This window comes from Neoarius graeffei, chromosome 23, assembly GCF_027579695.1.
Source record: "Neoarius graeffei isolate fNeoGra1 chromosome 23, fNeoGra1.pri, whole genome shotgun sequence".
NCBI lineage: Eukaryota > Metazoa > Chordata > Actinopteri > Siluriformes > Ariidae > Neoarius > Neoarius graeffei.
The window spans coordinates 801,522-819,740 of NC_083591.1; the positions used below are offsets into that span (position 1 = coordinate 801,522).

General features: G+C 43.0%; 2 protein-coding genes across 3 annotated transcripts in view; both read left to right on the top strand.

The window, feature by feature from the left end:
• me1 (malic enzyme 1, NADP(+)-dependent, cytosolic) overlaps positions 1 to 18,219 on the top strand; it is a 72,135-nt gene that overhangs the window by 34,548 nt on the left and 19,368 nt on the right. For both annotated transcript variants that reach the window (XM_060905549.1, XM_060905550.1), the window contains 2 exons: positions 7,971 to 8,046; positions 16,549 to 16,710. In XM_060905549.1, coding sequence (XP_060761532.1) covers positions 7,971 to 8,046; positions 16,549 to 16,710 — 238 coding nt within the window. The remainder of the gene's footprint in view (positions 1 to 7,970; positions 8,047 to 16,548; positions 16,711 to 18,219) is intronic.
• Positions 5,392 to 7,158, top strand: LOC132871955 (kelch-like protein 10). Its single transcript, XM_060906612.1, has one exon. It carries the CDS (start codon positions 5,392 to 5,394, stop codon positions 7,156 to 7,158), a length of 1,767 nt encoding a protein of 588 aa, XP_060762595.1.

The window sequence follows — 18,219 nt, forward strand, 5'->3', positions numbered from 1 at the left end:
AAATGTCTTCATCTGACTTTTAGGCCATAAAAGGAGGCCATAAGGGAAAGATATTCCAGAGAGGGTTTGGAGTTACACAGATCCTAATAATCAACAGTGTCATAGGAATATTCAGGGAAAAGAATCTGGGAGCAGACACAAGTCGCTGGGAGACAAAGGCACCGAGACATAAACTCACAGGCCCTTTATTCAGATCCTGCACAGTTCACTGCTCTGTTACACAGGAAACAATTCGGAATGCAGACACACGGCAAAACCCCATAATCCAGGTCAGATACAGACAGACACACACGGAACACACACTCGCTCCAAACACACGGAAAACACGACCAAGGAAACATGTAGCACAAAACACAACAAGGTGCTGTATCTTAAATCACAGTCGTCTTTACAAGACTATTTTTAAATGCACAAAACTCTGGACTGGACACGCCCTGTGCATTTCCCCATCATGCTGAACAAAAGGGGTGGGGCTTTTAGCAGATAACAGACAGAATGGTCTTGGTTCCAGACCACTAAAACTCTCAGGTGTAAAAGTGAATAAGAGAAAAGATTGAGTATCACAGCAGCACACTTAACCACGCCTAATATATATGTAAATATATTTATATTAATATTCATATAGTGGATATGAATCCACTATATGAACACTCATACCGTCATTCTGTGCACACGGTATACTTTATATTTATTTATTTATCTATTTCATACCTGACTTACCTGATTACTTTGCACTATGCACCTATTGCACCGTTTGTTTGTTTGTTTGTTTGTTTGTTTGTTTGTTTGTTTGTTTGTTTGTTTGTTTTGTGTTTACGCTTTTTATCTGTTTTGTACTATGAGAGCTAAGTGAAACCGGAGTCAAATTCCTCGTGTGTGTCCACATACCTGGCAATGAAAGTGTTTCTGATTCTGGATATGTGTTCATGATGGCGCCACCCATCATTGTGACTGACATTGTTTCTGTTATTGTTCAGCCAATAAAATAACAGCATGTGAGTGTTATGGATTTAATTGGCTCTTTCTCTCACTTCCTGTGCCATAAAGCAGGTGCTTTGAGTAACTCAGACTTTATTAGAGTGTATTTCCTTTACGTGAGCGTTTATATGGACTTGGCTTTGATATAAACAGTTTATGTTGACAGTCACACAGGAGAGAATGTATTTATATTTTTAGCTGTGCTTCAGTCAGCCTCAATTCATTCTCTCGTTTTTTTCTCAGTGTAATGAAGTGAAATCAGCAGACCGCAGGACGGAGGACTTGGACAGGCTTTAGAGGAGTGTGTTTAAAAACTGAGGAATACATTTCTGATGCCAGAGTGTTTTATAAACACTTATAAAAACACACCACTGGATTTGCCACCATTTTTCCGCTTCTCTTGGGAAAATCATTCAAGCAAAGATGCACAGAGACAGCGTTCTTTTGTATTTATATACAGGCTAATGTAGCTAATAAGTAATGGAATTGTACAACCACCAGTTTAGCATCATGCACTAAATGTGCAGGTGTATATAATGTAATGAAGAGGGCGTGGCCTGTGTACCTGTCAGTCTCCGTAAAGGAGGTGTTGGCCTATATACCTGATGGTCTGACTAAAAGAGGCGTGGCCTCTGTACCTGTCAGTCTCAGTAAAGAGAGCTATGGCCTCAGTCTCAATAAAGGAGGCGTGGCCTCTCGGTCTCAATAAAGGAGGTGTGGCCTCTCAGTCTCAATAAAGGAGGCGTGGCCTTTCAGTTAACAAACTGCATTTTATCGAATGACATGGTATTGAATAAAAACAGATTGTAATTGTTAAACATCTGGTTCACACGCTGGAATCAGATTATTTTTTCCTTCAGGTTATGAAATAAGTTTTTCTGGGAGTGTACAGATGTTTATATTACTGTATTAATATATTATTACATGATATTTAATATTATATGACTGTACTTATATGTAACACATGATGCGACATTATATTCCTCTTTGTGTTACTGTATTATTACAGGACGCTGATTTACTTTCACTGCTCTGAGAATATCAATCCTGTGTGTTTTAGTTCCTCATGAACTCCGTGATCTTCCCACACTGGTGTCTCTGTGAGCCAGAAAGGACTTTATTCTGAAATTAAAAATGTATGTTGGTGTGACAGTGTGTATGCTGGGATAAATGAGCAACTCGAGACAGGCGCTACAATCCAAGGTGCACTTTTATTTTTAATGCTCACTTTTCAGTGCCACTATTTACACACACACACACACACACACACACACACACACACACACACACACACACACACACACACACACACAGGTTGCAGCTCTCTCTCGTTACTGGCCATCTGAAAGACACACAGACACACACTGATAAACATCCAGTAATTAGACACAGGTGTAGCTCATCACGTGTTACCTGCTGGTTCAACCCGAGTCCTCGCCGTTCACAGCCGATGCTCGACCACACCCTCACTGTCACAGTTGGATTTTATTAAATCTGGTTTTTCATGACAGATACACAATGCAGGACGCCATCCCTCAGACACATCAGACATCTCTCTTTAAAAAAATATCCATAAATCATCATCACACGAGCAGTTGATGCAGGAGTAGCCGATCCTCTAGAAGGATTTTTGAGAAAAATACCCACAAAGTGTGTGTGTGTGTGTGTGTGTGTGTGTGTGTGTGTGTGTGTGTGTGTGTGTGTGTGTGTAATGTCATTTCCACATCAGATTCCAAACTACAGGACGAGTGGTGTTCAGTCTGATTCAGTGTTTAGTGCAGCTCTCAAACCAACGCTTTATGATTCATGCTAATGGAAGGAAAATATGGCTGTAGATCCCTTTAACAGGGCTGTGTGTGTGTGTGTGTGTGTGTGTGTGTGTGTGTGTGTGTGTGTGGTACTTTCCTCTGTTATGTAAGGCAGTGTAATTTGAGTACTTTGACAGTCTATGTTCCGTCAGTGAGACAATTCTGTCTCACTTCCACATTCCCATTATTTGTTTAATTACATCAATGATAATCCAGTTAAACACTTACAAATTATATTTGATTTAAACAGTATCACAGCAGACAAGAGGTGTGTGTGTGTGTGTGTGTGTGTGTGTGTGTGTGTGTGTGTGTGTGTGTGTGTCCCGTGTTCATGTGGAGTATGTCTGTTTTGCCCTAAATTCCAAAAACAGCTGAAATATTTTAATGAGTTTCTAACTGACAATCCTGAGATAACAGGGAGGGAATAACCGAGGAGCGAGAGTGAGTCTGAGACTCAGAGAGATGGAATGAAGACAAAAAGCAAATAAAAGGGGGAAGGAACATTTGTAAATGGAGAGAGAGAGAGAGAGAGAGAGAGAGAACTTTTTATAGTAATATCACTCATTATTGTTAAAAAGATTCTACTATTGAACTAGAAAAAACAAACCCACAATAAAACCTCACGGCTTCACCTCCTGGTCGACCCCTCGACTCTGGAAAATATCTAAATTTAATCCGTAGCTGTATGTAGTCATTTCAGGACATGTAGCCATGCTTCTTACAGAATATCCAGAAAGAGTTCCACACCTCTCTTTGGATAAAATATTAATTCATGTACAGTGAGGTCAGAAGTTTACATACAGGGACATGAATGTGATGGTAAATTTGTGCTTTCAGTGATTCTCTGAGCGGATCTTTTTCTGTATCAGAATGATTATAACATCTGTAATAGAAAACTACACAAGAATATGGTGCTCAAGTTTTAATTTATTTTGGATTTTCTGAAATCAACACAGGGTCAAAATTATACAGACATCCTCAATTAGATGATTAATGCAGTGGAACTGAAATTTCCAAAAAATCTCTGTTAACTTGCCCAGGCCTCTTAACTTCCTGTGATGATGACTGACTGCAGCTGGAAGCTTCTCTATGAACAACATTAAAAAAGGTTTGATTGACACTCAATGGATTGACCAACACACAGTACAATGGGAAAGTCCAAGGAGTTCAGTGCAGATCTGAGAAAGAGGATGATAGATTTACACACTCAGGAACGTCTCTTGGAGTCGTTTCTAAACAACTGCAGATTCCAACATCAGTGTTCAAACAATTGTATGGAAGTACCAGTTATTGGGAGGTGAAGCCACTTTGCTGGAAGAAGCGCCAAACTGTTCCCCTCAGCTGAGAGGAAATTGGTTCAGATGATCAGGAGCATCCCAGGAACAACCAAGGCTCAGACCTGCCATGAACTGGAAGCTGCTGGAACCCCAGTGTTACTGTCTACAGTCAGGAGAGTTTTACATCACCATGGACTGAGAGACTGCTGCCCAAGAAAGAAGCTCCTGCTCAGCTGATCACATGGACAAAGAAAAAGCCTTCTGGAGGAAAGTTTCATGGTCAGATGAGAAAGATTGAGTTATTTGTCCACAATGACCAGAGGTACAGAGGAACACTGGACCAACTGTTAAACGTGGTGGTGGTAGCATCAGGCTCTGGGGCTGTTTTACTGCCAGCGGAACTGATACACTGCACAAAGTGGATGGAATCATGAAGGAGGAGAACCACCTCAGAATTCTTCAGCATCACCTCAAACCATCAGAAACTTGGACACAAATTTATTTGATCTCTACTAATTCTGCCCAGGAGAGAGAACAAATATCCAACCAGAATTCTGACAGAAGCTTGTTGATGGTGAACAGAAGCGTCTGATGAAGGAGAAACTCACTCAGGGGCATTTCACCTAATATGAGGCGGCTGTCTGTATAATTTTGACCCTGTGTTGATTTCAGAAAACCCAAAATAAATTAAAACTTGTACACCAAATTATTGTGTAGTTTTCTATTACAGATGTTATAATCATTCTGATACAGAAAAAGATCCGTTCAGAGAATCACTGAAAGCACAAATTTACCATCACATTCATGTCCCTGTATGTAAACTTCTGACTACAACTTTAATTACTTTTCTCACCAAAATGTTGGAAAAAATCTATCTGTCTATCTATCTATCTATCTATCTATCTATCTATCTATCTATCTAGCTAGCTAGCTAGCTAGCTAGCTAGCTAGCTCATAAATAAATCCATCATTAATTGTTTCCCCATCAATGTTGTATAACTTTAAAGTATAATTAATTCCACTGGGACATTTCACCCTGCAGCTGTTTTTTTTGTCCAGGAGGGTAAATTGTTCCTTTCAGTGGACTTGTCGTGTGCATTTTGGACATCCACAGGCTTTAAAAGCTGTTGTACAAAACCCCTTTACAGAGATTTATCCTGAACTACAGGGTTTCTCTCAGGTCCGTTCCATACTGTATTCATACGTGTTTACAGAATTAGAACTGGAACAGTAAATCAGAATCCTCTTATCCTCAAAGAAACAGTCAGAACACTCAGAGTTACAAAGAAACTCATCTGTACCATCAACACAAACACACTGAAGTGAATATGAGTAAGCAGGAAGAAAAGAATGGAGTGGAGAGGAAGTTGGAGATGAGCTACAGCACCATCAATAAGATGCGGTTAGAGAAGAAGTTCTGTGACGTTCTCATCAAAGTAAATGGTGTCGAGTTCCACGCACACAAGATCATCCTGTGTGCCTGCAGCAAATACTTCACGACTCTGTTCACTAACAGCTGCTACCCTCTAGATAAGCACGAGTACAGCGTTCCTGACATTTCCTCTGAGATAATGGAGCTGATCATGGAGTACGCGTACACATACCATGTTAACATCACGAAGGAAAACGTGCATGAGCTGCTGATCGCTGCTGATTATCTGGAGGTGAGCAGCCTGATCAACGACTGCTGCACGTTCCTGAAGGCTCAGCTGTGTCTGGAGAACTGCATTGGCATCTGGGGTTTCGCTTGCTTTCATGTCTTTGAGAAGTTGAAGCAGCAGGCCTTCCAGTTTATCTTGCACAACTTTGAGGAGATGGTGCGCGTCTCTGAGGAGTTCCTGGAGCTGACGGTCGAGCAGCTCAGTGAGATCATCGAGAATGACGAGCTGAACGTGAAGCAGGAGAACGTGGTGTTCGAGACCATCTTAAAGTGGATCAGACACGAGCCAGAGAATCGAAACACACACATGGCAGTGTTGCTGCCCAAGGTGCGTTTGGCGCTACTGACACACGATTACTTTATGAATAACGTGAAGAACAATGCTTTAGTGAAGGACAATGCAGCATGTAAGCCGATCATCATCAGAGCTCGGAAGATCATCACTGGGCTCAACAAGAATGAATCTCTCAGTTCTGACTTCATGCGGTGCTGCCTCCCCAATGCCATTCTGCTGGCCATCAGTGGTTGGAGCAACAGGGGTCCCACCAATGCCATAGAAGCGTATGATCCACGAGCAAAGCGCTGGGTCAAACTGACGTGCCATGATGAGACTCCACGAATCCATCACGGGACGGTGTATCTGAACAACTTCATGTACTGCATTGGAGGATGCGATGGTAACATTTACTTCAACACTGTGAGAAGGTTTGACCCCATCACCAGAACCTGGGCTCAGGTGAGCCCCATGCACTTTCGTCGGTGTTCTGTGAGTGTGTGTGAGTTGGAGGGTCATATTTATGCAGTAGGAGGATATGATGGTCACGTATGGCTTAACACAGCCGAGCGATATGAACCTGAGAATAATCAGTGGAGTATGATAGCACCGATGAACGAAACAAGAAGCAACGCAGATGCTGCAGCGCTGAACGGCAAAGTGTACATATGCGGAGGGTTTGACGGGAACGAGTGTTTGTTCACGGCGGAGTATTACAGTCCTGAGACGGATCAGTGGACTCTCATCCCCCACATGAGGAGCAGAAGGAGTGGAGTGGGTGTGGTCTCATACAATGGACAGGTTTACGCCGTTGGTGGATTTGATGGTGTTATTCGTCTAAGAAATGCAGAGGCGTATAATCCTCAGACTAATTCATGGGGAGACGTTCCACCCATGATGAAACGGCGTAGCAACTTTGGCATTGAGGTGGTGGACGATCTCCTGTTTGTTGTTGGAGGATATAACGGCGTTCAAACCATCAATAAAGTGGAGTGTTACGATAAGAAAACTGCTGCATGGCATGCAGTTGAAGACATGAAGGTTTTACGCAGCGCTCTGAGCTGCTGTGTGCTGTCTGGTTTACCCAACATGGCCGAGTACGCTGCACCTCGAGACAAAGTCCCCCAGAAAGAAAAGAAAGAAAATACAGGGAGTGCATGAACTAGAAGAAGCGAGAATGGAAAGTATGAGTGCGTGAGTGAAGAATGATTCACTGAAAGGAGAGGTGTGTTTTATTTGTCCAGCTGATTCTCTGTTTCTCCATCTGTGTAGAACTTCCTCTCTCTCTCTCTCTCACACACACACACACACACACACACACACTGAGTGTATTAGAGTGAGATGTCACACATCTCTCTGTGTTGAGAGAGATTTTCCAAACCTGATCATCATTTCTGTCTGTCTGTCTGTCTGTCTGTCTGTCTGTGTTCTTCCTATAATAATGTAAATGTTTGTATAATTGGTGTGTGTAAAACAGCAGCTTGTGGCTACGTGTCGTTCTATCAGTAAATTTGAGGCAAATGGCTTTTCAGTCCAATCTCGCAACTTCATATAATCATCTACCTCTCTCTCTCTCACTCTGTCTGTCTGTCTGTCTGTCTGTCTGCCTCCTTTTCTTTTTTCATACAGTAGGTTCAGATCATTAGATGATGTCATTTCCTGTGTCTTTCCTCTCTGTGAAATCATTCCTGAAGCTCAGTGTCATTAAAGAAGAGATCTTTTGTTATTCTTCCCAGACTTTTTCCACTTTGTGTGTGTGTGTGTGTGTGTGTGTGTGTGTGTGTGTGTGTGTGTGTGTGTGTGTGTGTAGTGGTGTTTACATTCACACAGGCAGTACAGGCTCCTGTCATTCTGCTGACCGCACATAGGAGTGTTTGTGTTCACTACTGTATGACTGATAGACCAACTGTCTCTCTCTCTCTCTCTCTCTCTCTCTCTCTCTCTCTGACTATCTCTCTGTCTGTCTCTATCAGGGGTTTGTTCATCACAGTCCATGACCGCTCTCACATCGCCACTCTCCTACAGAGCTGGCCGGAAACAGATGTTCGGGTGAGTTGATTCAGTTTGATTCATTTGAGTTCAGTTCTATGACAAGGAGAACTAGAATGTGTGTTCTCTGAAGATAATGCAGAGTGCTTGCGCCAATGAGGCCCTTAATTTATTGAATGACGGTAGGAGGTGGTTGCTATGGTGTAGAATGTAGTTGCTAGTGTGTTGGGAGTTGGTTGCTAAGGTGGGGGGATGGGGGAAATGGATCAGCAAAAAGAAAGGGAAAGATATATCAGTTATGCAAGCCATAACTGATTGCATGGATGTATCGGAGAGTTGGCCTGAGGTATCACATGAAGATTGGTGGGTCTCCAGTGAAGCATTTCTGAGCAGGACGATCTGATTCGTGAGCCCCATTCATTGTCTATGGGAAAAAATGACAGAAAAACGACAAGAACAAGAGAATGGCTGCATCTATCCAAAAGCTGTATACAAGCACACCATTCCCGATCAGACTGCACGGTTTAAAGCTGGTTTGGGGTTTCTATCTTGAAAACTGCAGGAGGAGTTTATTACACACCTCACGGCATTGTTGGTTAATTGTTAAACATGGCTGTATGTTTCTCCATGCAGTGAGATGTTTATTGGGTAAACCTGGAAAATGTTTTCTGAGTGTTATAAACTGAAAGAACAGAAAGAAACAACAAATGACCAGGAAAAAAATGTATAAATAGAAATAATAACTAAAACAGTTTTCAGTTTAAATTAAATACAGTTTAAATTAAATACAGTTGGTTACTGAAGTGTGAGGGTACAGGCACTTACAGATGCAGGTGCGGGGAGAACAGGTGCATCACAAACTGGAAGCCAAATCCAAATGGGTAGACAGAAGGCATAGTCAGGGTCAAGCAAGGGTCTGTCCATGTACAACCCCGATTCCAAAAAAGTTGGGACAAAGTACAAATTGTAAATAAAAACGGAATGCAATGATGTGGAATTTTCAAAATTCCATATTTTATTCAGAATAGAACAGAGATGACATATCAAATGTTTAAACTGAGAAAATGTATCATTTAAAGAGAAAAATTAGGTGATTTTAAATTTCATGACAACAACACATCTCAAAAAAGTTGGGACAAGGCCATGTTTCCCACTGTGAGACATCCCCTTTTCTCTTTACAACAGTCTGTAAACGTCTGGGGACTGAGGAGACAAGTTGCTCAAGTTTAGGGATAGGAATGTTAACCCATTCTTGTCTAATGTAGGATTCTAGTTGCTCAACTGTCTTAGGTCTTTTTTGTCGTATCTTCCGTTTTATGATGCGCCAAATGTTTTCTATGGGTGAAAGATCTGGACTGCAGGCTGGCCAGTTCAGTACCCGGACCCTTCTTCTACGCAGCCATGATGCTGTAATTGATGCAGTATGTGGTTTGGCATTGTCATGTTGGAAAATGCAAGGTCTTCCCTGAAAGAGACGTCGTCTGGATGGGAGCATATGTTGCTCTAGAACCTGGATATACCTTTCAGCATTGACGGTGTCTTTCCAGATGTGTAAGCTGCCCATGCCACACGCACTAATGCAACCCCATACCATCAGAGATGCAGGCTTCTGAACTGAGCGCTGATAACAACTCGGGTCGTCCTTCTCCTCTTTAGTCTGAATGACACGGCGTCCCTGATTTCCATAAAGAACTTCAAATTTTGATTCGTCTGACCACAGAACAGTTTTCCACTTTGCCACAGTCCATTTTAAATGAGCCTTGGCCCAGAGAAGACGTCTGCGCTTCTGGATCATGTTTAGATACGGCTTCTTCTTTGAACTATAGAGTTTTAGCTGGCAACGGCGGATGGCACGGTGAATTGTGTTCACAGATAATGTTCTCTGGAAATATTCCTGAGCCCATTTTGTGATTTCCAATACAGAAGCATGCCTGTATGTGATGCAGTGCCGTCTAAGGGCCCGAAGATCACGGGCACCCAGTATGGTTTTCCGGCCTTGACCCTTACGCACAGAGATTCTTCCAGATTCTCTGAATCTTTTGATGATATTATGCACTGTAGATGATGATATGTTCAAACTCTTTGCAATTTTACACTGTCGAACTCCTTTCTGATATTGCTCCACTATTTGTGGGCGCAGAATTAGGGGGATTGGTGATCCTCTTCCCATCTTTACTTCTGAGAGCCGCTGCCACGCCAAGATGCTCTTTTTATACCCAGTCATGTTAATGACCTATTGCCAATTGACCTAATGAGTTGCAATTTGGTCCTCCAGCTGTTCCTTTTTTGTACCTTTAACTTTTCCAGCCTCTTATTGCCCCTGTCCCAACTTTTTTGAGATGTGTTGCTGTCATGAAATTTCAAATGAGCCAATATTTGGCATAAAATTTCAAAATGTCTCACTTTTGACATTTGATATGTTGTCTATGTTCTACTGTGAATACAATATCAGTTTTTGAGATTTGTAAATTATTGCATTCCGTTTTTATTTACAATTTGTACTTTGTCCCAACTTTTTTGGAATCAGGGTTGTACTAACAGAATATCAGAGGTCAGGTGAGAGTTCAAAGTCGGATAATAAATGGAAAGTAGGGTCAAAGTCACAGGAAGTCAGGAACTATAATCAAAAGGCTTGGTATGATCAGGCACAAGGACACAGAACGATACTCCGCAACTTGAGTGAGTGTTTGCTGAGCTTATATAGAGTGGTGATTACCAAGAAGATACAGGTGTGCTCCTAATATTCTGGAGAGGAGGGGCGCTGTAGCACTTGGGAAATGTGCTCTGGAGCAGCCATGTTTGGATGCCGCTCCAAACATTGATCTTCGGCTCTATTACCGACAGAAACATCCCCTCCCCCCCAAGGCACTCACTCTGGGAGCGATCTCCTTTCTGGGATAACTTCTTTTCCTGGGTGCTGGTTTGTCAGGGTGTTCTGTATGAAACCCTTGGGTGAGGAGTTGCTCTAAGATGTCCTTAGCATTTACCTAGCTACATTCCTCCAGGCCATATCCTTCCCAGTCCATGGGATACTCCAAGTAACCTTGTCTACGACAGGAGTTGAGGATCTTGTGAACCTGATATACTGGAGCTCCCTCAACTTCTAGAGGAGAGGGAGGTTCTCTGGTGGGAATGCTTGTTGCTAGGGGTCCTTGACTGGGGAGGCTTTAGGCATGACACATGGAATGTAAGTAACATATGGCAATGTGGTGAGAGCTCTAATTTATACGATACCTTGTTGATTCTGCGGAGGACCCTGAACAGACCAATGTATGGAGCATGAAGTTTTCAGCATAAGTTGGGCTCTCATAGGTCCCTTGAGACACCCACACTTGGTTGCCCAGAGAGTATACAGGTGTTTCCCCTCTGTGTTTGTCTGCATGTCATTTATACCTGTCGGTTACCTGTTCTAACTGCTGATGAACCCCTTCCCATGCTTGTTCACTCCTTTTAAACCAGGAGTCCACTGCCAAGATTTGAGAGGGTGAATCATCCCAAGGGAACAGAGGTGGCTGGTAACCAAGGACGCATTGGAAGGGTGTTAACTGGGTGGCTGAGTGCTTTAATGAGTTTTAGGTGTAGTCTGCCCAGGGAAGGTATTGCACCCAATCCTTCTGGTTTTCCAGAAGGACAGAGTTAACCAGCGGGCAGAGCTCCGGATACTTTGGCTTGGATGCAAGTGGAGCAGGAGGAAACAAAGTTGGTGATCTCAGAGATCATGTTTTCCCACCAATACTTATTTCGGATGAACTGATGGGTACGTTGACTGCTTGGATGTCCTGTGGCTGGGGATGCATGAGCCCAGGTGATGAGTCTACCTTGCAATTGTGGAGGCACATACATGAGACCAGGAGGACAGGCTTCAGGAGGATTATGTGGCTGGGCCTGAGTTATCTCTTTGTCAATTTCCCATGTAATTGTATGGATGAAGCATTTGGTTGGCAGGATAGGAGTGGGCTCTGGGCTGCTGTTGAAGGCAGTGTGGATTCTGAAGAGGGCATCGGCCTTTGTGTTTCTGGAACCTGGACAATAGGAAATGGAGAATCAGAACCAGATGAAGAAGAGTGCCCATCTTGCCTGATGGGGATTTAGCTGTTTAGCCCTTTTCAGGTACTCAAGGTTCTTATGGTCGGTGAGGATTGTAAATGGATGTGTTGCCTCCTCGAGCCAGTGTCTCCACTCTTCAAGAACTAGTTTAATGGCAAGAAGTTCCTGATTTCCAATATCATAGCTCTGTTCTGCCAAAGTGAGTTTTTTTGGAGAAAAAGGCCACAGGGTGTAGCTTGGGCCTCTCCCCAAAGCGCTGTGATAACACCCCTCCCACTCCTGTTTCTGAGGCATCGACTTCAACTGTGAAGGGTATGGTCGGATCTGGGTGTCTGAGAATGGGGGCTGACATGAAAGCTGTTTTAAGTTGTTCAAAGGCCTCCTCAGCAGCTTGGTTCCTTTGGAGGTATTTGGGACCTTTCGTAAAGCATATATGCAGAACCATGGCCTCACTTTCATTTATAAATGCCTTGAGACCTCAAGAATGGCACAGGAATAGTTTTAAGCATTAACAATAAATCTAATATAGTAATTTTTATGATTAAAGTGATTTATATAGGTAGCGGTCTGAGTGAATGATCTTGACGTCTGTAACGTCACAGCAGGAAGTCTATCGGTCTCATCGCCATTTCTGCTATATTAAAACACAGAGCTGACTGCAACTCCGAGCCTCCATTTTGAGCTAATGTATCACCATGCCATGTAGATGTGTTGCTGGCCGGTGCAGCAACATGACAGAAGGTGGCTTTATGTTGCATTCAGGGCCCAAGAATGTTCAAACTGCAAAGATTAGGACGCGTTTTGTGAGAAGTTCATGGACACATTTGGCGCCTATGAAGTGGTCTCTCCTCTGCTCTGCACATTTTACTGAAGACTCGTACGAGAAAAGGAAAGTATTTATTTATTTTAAAAGGAAAGTGAGTTCAGTTGCACCAGTCCTCCCAGAGTGAGCCAAGGGTTGTTGGTAAAACCCGGGACAGAACATATCACTCGGGCAGTGACCTCCCTGACTCCATATCCATGATGAATCTCCTGGCAGCACAGAGAGACCTTACAGTGGTCACTCTGTTTTGTTGAAGTTATAAACTGTTCATTGATGGAAACTTGAGCGCAAAACTGTTCATGACAACTGCAGTCCTAAAGTTAGCAAGTCAACTGTAGTCCTTAGCCATAAAAGCATTACTGTAAGAGTCCAGAGCGTCTTCCAAGTGTGACTTTCAACTGTCCACACGGGGCCGTCCTCCACAGGAGCGATGTGATAGACTCCAACCAGACACAGGGCACCAGGATGGATCAGGCAGGTCTGAGGAGCAGAAGAGGTTCAGCATCTCGATCTCAGGATTGACATGTAACTCAGAGGAACAGACAGAGTGGGGGGGGGGGAGAGAGGGAGAAAACACAGGTTGTTAGGTATGCCCAATCACCTGATGAGTAGGAACAGTATACATTTTCCTCTGAGTGCAAGCAGGGACTCTGGCAAAACTAACTATGACAGCATAACTAAAAATGGAGAGCCAGAAGGTAACACAGACATGAGGGGCCCCGGGACATAAATCAGCCAGCCATTACACAGTCAACAAACCTGAGTGAGCGAGTGAGAGTGGGGGGCTGACAGCATTCATACATCCCAGTTTACCAAAACACTCTATGCCTGAGGACCCTCCAGATCTACTCCTTTACCTAATAAAAATATTAACAAAAGACTTGACTAAACAGATCTTTTCAGCCTAGACTTGCAATCGTACTGAAATCCCTGATGAAGCGACGATAGAAATTGGCAAACCCCAGGAAGCACTGCAGTTCCTTAATGGTAGTGGGTGTGGGCCAGGTGGTGACTGCAGAGACCTTACTGTTGTCCATGCTTACACCCTCCGCACTAATGATGTACCCAAGGAATGAGATCTGAGTGACGTGAAACTCACATTTTTTGGTCTTGACATACAGGTGGTTCTCCAAGAGCCGGGTTAGCACTGATTTAACATGCTCAAGGTGAATGGTTTCATCAGGGGAGTAAATCAGGATATTGTATATGTCAGCTATGATGTTATGTCCCAGCATGTCTCTAAGGACATCATTAATGAGACACTGGAAGACACTGGGAGCACAAAAAAGCCCATATGGCATTACACAATATTCAAAGTGCCCTGAAGTAGTGCGAAAAGCTGTCTTTCGTTCATCTCCCTCATGAATTCTTACCAAATTATACGCACTTCTAAGATCCAATTAATGAACACTCAGACAGTCCTTAGTTGTTCAAGAGCCGACGGTATCAGGAGAAGCGGATAAGGATACTTTACTGTAATCTGATTTAGACCCCTGTAACTGATGCAGAGGTGAAGCCTCCCCCCCCCCTTTCTTTTCCACAACAAAAGAAGCTTGCTGGGGATGTGGAAGGACAGATGTATCCCTGTTGTAATGCTTCTTGAACATATTCCTCCATGGCAGCTTGTTCGGCGATAGAAAGTGGATATATTTGGTTACATGGAGGTGTTGTGCCTGGGAGGAGTTTGATGGTGCAATCATAAGGTCAATGAGAGGGCAGGCTGCTGGATTTACCTTTACTGAATAATTCTCTAAGTTTGTGATAGCAAGCAGGGATATGTTCGATACCTCTGGGTGAGGGACTCTATGGATGTGGATGCTAAGGTGACTTGTGGGAAATGTAGACATTTCCAAAAGCAGGAGGGTGACCACTGTAAGGTCTGTCTGTGCTGCCAGGAGATTCATCATGGATATGGAGCCAGGGGAAACCCAAAACTATAGCATGGTGTGCTGTGTGAGTGATAAACAGGGTGATGTTTTCTACATGAAGGGCTCCAACCTGAATTTCTAGTGGCAAGGTGTGAGTTGTGATGAGCCCCTCCCCAATGGGACCATTGTCAATGGCCTTAAGACTCATGGCTCATTGGAGCTCCTATGTGGGCAGGCTGAACTTCTGAATGACTTTGAGGTTGATGAAACTTTTTCTGCCCTGAGTCTAAGAGGGCAGAGAAAACATGGGTAGAATCTGGGAGTTTTAACAGTACATGAATTTTAAGAGAATGTGGTGTGAAAGTGGGTTCGTAACTCACCTGACTGGTGGAACTGGATTCTTTGTGAGGAGACCCTCCTTTCTGGGGTTAGGTGGTCGGACTGGGCACATTGCCAAAACATGACCATGTTCACTGCAGTAAAAGCACAACCCCTCGTAACGCCTCCTCTCCCTCTCAGAGCATGGCACACGAGTATGGAAGATCTCCATCGGCGTTGAGGACTGTGGAGGTTGTGGAAGGGCTGGAGAGTGCTGTATAGAGGGTCTGTTACAGAGCAGATGATCCAATCGAATAGCCAAATTGATGAGTGAATTGAGAGTGAGTTGTTCATCATGACATGCCAGCTCAGTGAGTACATCTGGGCGTAATCCTTGTCTGAAGGTCACTTTCAATGCTGGCTCATTCCACCCATTTCTTGCTGCTAGCATGCTGAACTCCAGGGCATACTCAGCTACTCTCCTATCTCCCTGCTGGCTCGTGAGTAGTCTCTCCCAAACTTCAACACCCTTGGGCTGATGGTCAAAAACGTGTTTGATTGGTTTATTGAACTGTTCATAGAAAGAAGTGTGCTCACCACCATGCTCCCAAATGACGCGAGCCCACTTCATAGCCATGCCAGTGAGGAGATTGATGAATTGTGTGATTTTCTGCTCCTCCATAGTGCTCATGAGGGTCAAGAAATATAATGAACACTGGAGAAGAAAACTCTTGCATTCTGAAACCTCCCCGGAGTATTTCTCTGGTCAGGGCACCATCATGACTGCACTCGTAGAGGACACAGGGCATGTCAGGAGGGCCTGAGAGACAACAGCTGTTAGTTGTGACATTCTGGTGTTCAACTCACTTAACATCTGTTGGTGTTCTCCCAACAATTGTCCCTGAGTATTGAGAGCAGTTTGCTTCACCTCCTCTCCTGCAAGGTGTAGTCAGGGTCCAGCAAGGGTCAGTTGATGTACTAACAGAATATCAGAGGTCAGGTGAGAGTTCAAAGTTGGATAATAAATGGAAAATAGGGTCAAAGTCACAAGAAGTCAGGACCTATAATCAAAAGGCTTGGCACAATCAAGCACGAGGACACAGAACGATACTTCACAACTACCGTAGGTGCGCTCCTAATATTCCGGAGAGGAGGAGCACCGTGGCGCTTGGGAAATGTAGTCCAGAGCAGCCATGTTTGGATGCCACTCTGAACTTAGATTTTCGGTGCTGTTATGGACATGAAGATGTCTGACATACAGCATGACCTTTACATGTCATTATACATAACATAATAAACCCAGATTACAGTATCACCTGCTTGTGTCTCATAAATAACCTTAAAACAAAAACAGCTGAAATTCTGCAGTGAGTCTTTATCTAAATAAATATAAATTAATAATTGCTTAATGTAAAATGTTTCATATTGTAAAAAAAAAAACTATTTACCAAATTAAGTAAACATCTAGTGTGTGTGTGTGTGTGTGTGTGTGTGTGTCTTTACCAGGCAGTGGTAGTGACAGATGGTGAGAGGATTTTGGGGCTGGGAGATTTGGGATGTTATGGAATGGGAATTCCGGTGGGAAAACTGGCCCTTTACACAGCGTGTGGAGGAATTCCACCTCAGAAGTGTCTCCCCATCATGCTGGACGTGGGAACAGATAATGAGGTAAACACACACATAATTCCATTGCACATCAATCCCTCTAGTCTCATATCACCCCAGCATGTTATAATCACATTATGTTATAATCCCAGTATGTTATAATGCTAGTGTTATATAATGTGTCCATAATCCCACTGCCATATAATCCCAGTTTAATAGAATCCCAGTGCCCTATAATGGTCTAATGGTGTATATTCTCCATGTTCTTGGTTCAGCCATATTGTCATCGCTGTCACACAGTGATGATTTTTTGAGAACCCACTGGGTGTGTTTTGGACTCAGATGGTAAGATTTTATTTTTAAATATGGCTGTAGATCAGTGTGAGATTAATCTGTGGGTGGGGTCGAGTTTGTATACAAGTGGTTTATGGGTAACTGTGTGTTTGTTTTTTTTATTGCACTAATGTGTACATTTGGAATTGAACCGTCGTCTCACTGTACTTTAAAACCACACAAGCTTCTGTATCGGCTTCAGATCACAACAACCTCAGACCAGAATAACTGTGTGTGTGTGTGTGTGTGTGTGTGTGTGTGTGTGTGTGTGTGTGTGTGTGTGTAGAAAGGGACTACAGCAGGAAGTCCCGAGCTTTTTGGGTACTTTAAAGTCTTCACTGTCCTACATTACGAAATGAACATTTGAACATTTTTAGAGGACAGTAAAGTCTGTAGCCTGTGTGTAATATAATGTAGATGGACTGAGAGATTTGTCTGTTTTTATTGCTGAACTCCACTAGTGCATCGTGGCAGGATAGTAAGAATGATTGATTAAAATGACACGTACCCTGTGACTCCCAGTACCTTTTAAAATATTTACAGACATGATAATCAATATTTCTAATATTAATTTGTAAAATAAATGAATGAAACAAAAGAGATCTTTCTCTTGCAATCTCATGTGTAAGGGAAGTGACCCCATGTGGGGACGTAACCCCTGGAATACAGTGTCTGTTAATGTTATTAATAGTGTAAATAACTTTATAAGTCACTTTAGTAACAGCGAGCTAGTGCCTACATTCTTTTTTTCAGAAGTGAATTTTTTATCAAGTATTTTTCTCTCTCTGACTGAGAGCTCTGTGTGATGTTCAGATGTGTAGAGGGTTAAAGAGGGTGCGATAATGCTCAGTTTATTGCCTTTTAACCTGCTCATTTCTGCCCCCTAGTGGTTGTTATTCCTGCATGAGCGGTTATAAACGTCTATTATTTACATAATCTCTCAGGTGTAATTTTGAAAGTATTCCTGTTTGTTGGTATTTTACAGTGATGTAAGAAACACAGGAGTCTCAGTAAAGCAGGGAACAACACACACACACACACACACACACACACACACACACACACACACACACACACACACACACACCTGCATTACAGTGGATCATCTGTGACAAATCTCAGAGTTCAGTGCAGCCTGAGGACGTTATAGTCTACAAATTTCAGCATATTTTCAACAGATGACAGACCTGATGATGATGATGATGATGATGATGATGATGATGATGATGTTGGTGTGTG